The sequence below is a fragment of the Morone saxatilis genome, unplaced genomic scaffold, assembly GCF_004916995.1.
Source record: "Morone saxatilis isolate NCDOM2014 unplaced genomic scaffold, NCSU_SB_2.0 Contig17, whole genome shotgun sequence".
Lineage (NCBI taxonomy): Eukaryota > Metazoa > Chordata > Actinopteri > Moronidae > Morone > Morone saxatilis.
In genome coordinates this window covers 16602821-16607987 of record NW_023339729.1, presented here as the reverse complement: position 1 = coordinate 16607987, position 5167 = coordinate 16602821, and the positions used below count along the sequence as shown (strand labels likewise).

The following is a 5167-nucleotide window of genomic DNA, read 5'->3' as shown; positions in this document are numbered from 1 at the left end:
CAATTCAGAAAGAGTCAAAGAATTGCGATATAACTATGTGCAAGTGAGTCCTATACAATCCCACAATTGATGCATACTCTCAACACTGTATAAATTATACATATTTCAGTATTGTAATCATAATGATTGTGCTTCACAATAGTGACCACTCCATGTCTATTTCTGATATTGTCATGTGTGTTTCAGAGAGTCCTTGAGCTAGAGGTGGATGCAGTGGAGCACCAGTTCATCTTCATTGATGAGGTTGGATTCAACCTCACAAAAAGACGAAGGAGGGGAAGGAATATCATCGGCCAGCGTGCCATTGTTGAAGTCCCTGGCCAGCGCGGAGGGAACATCACAAAGTTGCGGAGTGATTACCCCACACCGCCGTCATACCATCACCGATCGGTACCCTTGGGCCCCCTACAACAGCTGCCCAACTGGTCACATTCCTGGACACCCTACACAACACACTCATTCCACCAGATCAGATTGACGGCCCAGAGCAGCTCAGGTACGTTGTCATTTGGGACAACGTAAGTTTCCACCGGGCTGCTCTGGTTCGTAACTGGTTCACTGCCCACCCACGCTTTTTAGTTGTTTATCTCCCTCCATATTCTCCATTCCTCAATCCTATTGAGGAATTTTTTTCTGCCTGGAGATGGAAAGTGTATGACCGAAATCCACAAACGCATATACCCCTTGTCCAAGCTATGGAATAGTAGAGACATTTTTAAAGTTTAAAGTATGTATAGAAGGCAGTGCTGACAGACTAGAAAATCACACCATCAAAGCTTTAAAAATGTCTCTACTATTCCTTTTGAGTAAAGAATACTTTGTTAACTTTTATTTTTCACTCTATGGTGTTTATGTAGGTTGGGATTTTTCTTCTTTAGAAGATAATATTCAATTACTGAAAGGGATCTTATATAGACATGTTCATTTGATCGCCAAATGACATGACCCTCATGACTAGCTAGTTGGCACAACCCACAGACCCGTACTCATAGTTATGTACATTTACAGGACTTTAAGCCACCCCATCACTGAATCAGGTTTGCCAACATTCAGGAGAGACAAGTTTGGGTTATCAGATGAGCTTCACAATTCCAGGATCTTTTCAACATTCCAACCACGCTGTACAAGATCTCACTCACAAGTCACGGCTTTGTGTGGGTTCAGGTACACTGACAAAGAGAGATTTGCAAACCTGCTCTGGTTCTCCAGGTCCTCAACAGATTCATCTTTTTCCAGTTGTTTGACCCGAGTGGAAAGATCATTCAGGTTGCCCTAATTTGCTCCCACACCTCAATACCATTCAAGGTACAAAAAATGGGATCCACTTTTGTGTCAAAATAAGTCATCATGTCAGTTTTGATCTGATAAATATATGGTTTTTATCTGAACACGTTTTGAGACTTGTCTTAGGAGTTGGCAAAAACAGAAAGAAATGTGTCTTTTTGCCACAGTTGAGAAACTTAATACTTTAAAGCGACAAGATTATTTGACATGATGAGTCCATGAAATGTCTGTTCAGTCTCTTCTAACTCCGTAAAAACTCCGTAATGAGGTTTTATATTTGTAAAACTTTCCTAGAGCCAAAAAAAGTCAAAAGTTAAAATCTGTGACATCATCACAATGTAAGGTCTATGGGCCAGGCGGGGCCAGCGGCAGAAACATTACTGTGCATATTCAGTGGACCACATACCCCAGAATTATTGATATAACTGTATTCTAAAAGACAACGGAATATAACCTGACCTGTAAATGTTAATCATGAAAAATTCATCCTCTGCTCAGTGTAAAAACTGTATATTTAAAATCATAATTCTACTAATAATCTCAATTATTACTAAATTTAACTGTAATCTGATTACATATCTTACATATTATAGGTTACTCCCCAAGCCTGTTGATCATAGTGCAAAAGTTGTTAGTGCAAAACTGTGCGGTAGTACAAAATTGTAAACTATTTACTATTTTAGCTGCGGATAGTTTTTGTGAAGAATATGTGAAGAATGTGTTAACAATTTAGGTCTACTCTCTTTAATCAGTTTTTGTAAACGTGTGTTTCCAGAGGGGGTAAGTGGGACGGGGCTGTCAGCACTAGAGGCGGAGAGGAAGCTTTCACTGCGCAAACATGAAATACTTGGGCCACAAAAGTAGCTGTCATTTATAGTATGACAAACAATTCAAATGAACCATTAATCACTCACATCATTAGTTATAGACATATCCATTCTGCTGTACATATTGTTGTCGTGTGCAATCATTTATTTTTACACCATGCAACTACCTCCTGCTGTGACCTGTGCAATTTTCCATTTGAATCACAACTGTATATAAAAATCCATATAGTGTACAGACTCCTATTCTATTTTCACTAAACCTTGTACTTTTTTCTATTCTATTAATTTAGAATGACAATAGAAAATGTGTATTGTTGATTGTTTCATTCACTCATGACTTTCAATCACCCCTGCTCTATAAATATTAACTGTGATATTAACATTACATACGCAACCATACAGAAATTAAAAGGCCAAAAAATAATGTACAAATCAATACACAAACATAAAAAGTGAAAAGAATGTTTATTCAGACAACATCCGTTCAAAGCATGAAAAAATGTAAACACACCACATAGATTAAAAAAAGACTGATCACAATCGCTAACTTCTTGGCTATCACATACCAAGCATACGTTATTGCAATACAAATAAGCTTGCGTTTGCAGATAATGCAGATAGGATTTCTTAGCATTAGCCTGGTTCTCATGAGCTCTTTGCTCTAGCGAGGTTGAAAGCCCCGATGTGGACCTCCCCTGCCCCTGAACCCTCCCCTGTCCCCACGGAAATTTGGTCTGTTTCTTTCACGACCCCTGTCTCCACCTCTTCCTGCGTTTGGCCCGCCACGTCCACCTCTGGGTGCTCCGCGACCACGGTCCGACTTCAGCTGAGGAGGGGGGGACTTGGGCCGCAACCTCTCTATTTCCTCGGTGCAGCCAGAAAGGTGCGAGTTGGGCAAGGAAAAATGTGAGGCATAAGTCTCTGGGTTAAAGTTACTGTTTGTCAAAGTAGGACCCACTGTCAGCCAGCCTGGAAAGAAAGGAAACAAAACATCATGGATATTGAGAAACAAGCAGAGCCACAGAGGAAGTTAAGACACTAAGAAACTTCTCCATGGAAAGAGTGAGTCCATCTCACCTGGTCTGATGGTTGAGTCTCGTCCAAACAGGTGCAACCTCCTGCGGCCCAAACAGAAATGCTCAATGATGTGGAAGATCTCCACTGGCTTCTCTACATTTCCCATCTCAGGCTCCTCAGTGATGATCAAGTCAATGTCCACATTGGCATGGATAAAGTCACCATCAGTACTCCTTCGGACTGTTCCTTTGATTCCCATTAGGCAGTGCTCCTGGAGGGAGTGTGTTGTAGATCACAAAATACAATATAAACTGGTTTAACTTTAAACATATCATGTGCAATGGTCTTGTAAACTTTACATCTACAAATGTCAAGGAAATCAGATCCCAATGTAATAAGATTATGTAATATTTCATGAACATGTACATATATTTCACATTTCTGCTCAGTCTGTGTTTACTGTACCTTGGTCCTCTGGAATACTGCTTTTGGGTCCAGTGCCTTTGTCTTTCCTGGGTTGTTCTTGTTGGTCTTGATCCAACAGATATCCTCACACCGTCTAAAGCCCCACTTCCTCAAACACTGAAATTGACATATTAAAGGAAGTACTGATTATACAATAGGGCTTTCTCTACCCATCTACTGTATGGCACACCATGTAGCCAATCATACATAATTTAAACTTAATTACAAAATCCAGTGTTTCAGAGAAACAAAATTTCTGAGGTGCTGACAATCTTAACAGCTACTCTGGGTCTCTAAAATTTACCTGAGATTCTTTCCTTCTCACTTTTGAGTAGATCATGTCTGGATTTTATTTCAGTTTGGCTGGTCCATTGTTCTTGTTGTTTAAAGCTATCTGAGATAAGAATAGTTGTGACGCCACTGTAGAGCAACAGCCCTAACATAATGTTATTGTACTATAAAGACGATCTTCCTTCCTTTGTCTTTCCTTTCTTCAGTTTTGTCCAGACCCACATAGCTTTTTGGTGCTTTTGCTAATGGCAACGTGTTTAAAACTCTTCATATTAGACCAAAATTTCCTGCAGTCACACATCATCTTTACTTTTCTTAAAATATAAACGTTCAAATGTAAAAACTGACGTACGTTTGCCTCAATACAAACAAATCTTTGGTTTAATGACATTTAGACAGACAGTGGGGTAAACTGTGACCACATCCTCAATGTGACTCCACCCAAACATGTCACTATGTCAGTACTATGTGTCAGTACTATATGACCACCTTCAAATCTATCTGTTGTCATAACACTTAGCAATTGCATAACTTACCTGCACTCTGTACCAGTGACTTGCTGAACTTAGACTTTGATAAATGTGGTGTCATTTAACAGTAAACAGTGAGCAGTAAACACACATGCTTTATGAAACCAGTAAAGAACATGAGATACAATTCGCACAATTTGTAATTTAATTTGCTTTTTGAGTAAAAGAAGGATCTTATTACCATTCTCCCCAAGTCCAGGCCTTCACCAGAGCCACACCAGAGAAAGACAAAGGAACGTAGCGCTGATATCTCCTCAATTTCCAGTTTCATGATCTAAAGCAGAAAGTAGTGAAGGGAAAGAGGAACATGATGCCATAAGAATGATCCAAGCAGAGTTAATAAAGCATTCATTTGTTCTTGTCATGAGAGAACAGGACAGTTTATCCATCCAAAACAGGTCTTCACATTGGTATTGGCACACTGGCACAGCCATTTGGATTTCTTGTTGCCTCCTACTGGGAGACTATTTATTTGCATTCCCAAGCTCTTAACATTGTTTGGGATGTCCATATCATTATCAAACATACCTCATATTTGTGTTACATATTTACATACCAGCACAAACCAGACAAAAATGCATACATACATCATCCCAGGTCCAGAAACGTTCAGTGTGGCTGATGCCTGATTCTCTGTAGTATTCCTCTAAGGGAGGTTCCAGCAGAATTACATCAAACTTGCACTTTAAATCCTGCAGGTCAAAGTGCTCCGGGTCAGCCTGGAGGTACCTAAACACAAACACAAACACACAC

At 39.8% G+C, this 5167-nt stretch overlaps 1 protein-coding gene across 1 annotated transcript in view; it reads right to left on the bottom strand.

The window, feature by feature from the left end:
• Positions 1–2557: 2557 nt before the first annotated feature.
• Positions 2558–5167, bottom strand: part of mettl14 (methyltransferase like 14) — a gene marked incomplete in the record, with an annotated part of 9533 nt that continues 6923 nt past the window's right edge. Inside the window, 5 exon segments of the mRNA XM_035661056.1 lie at positions 2558–3080; positions 3189–3399; positions 3594–3710; positions 4596–4688; positions 5002–5143. Of these exon segments, the coding sequence (XP_035516949.1) occupies positions 2773–3080; positions 3189–3399; positions 3594–3710; positions 4596–4688; positions 5002–5143 (871 nt within the window).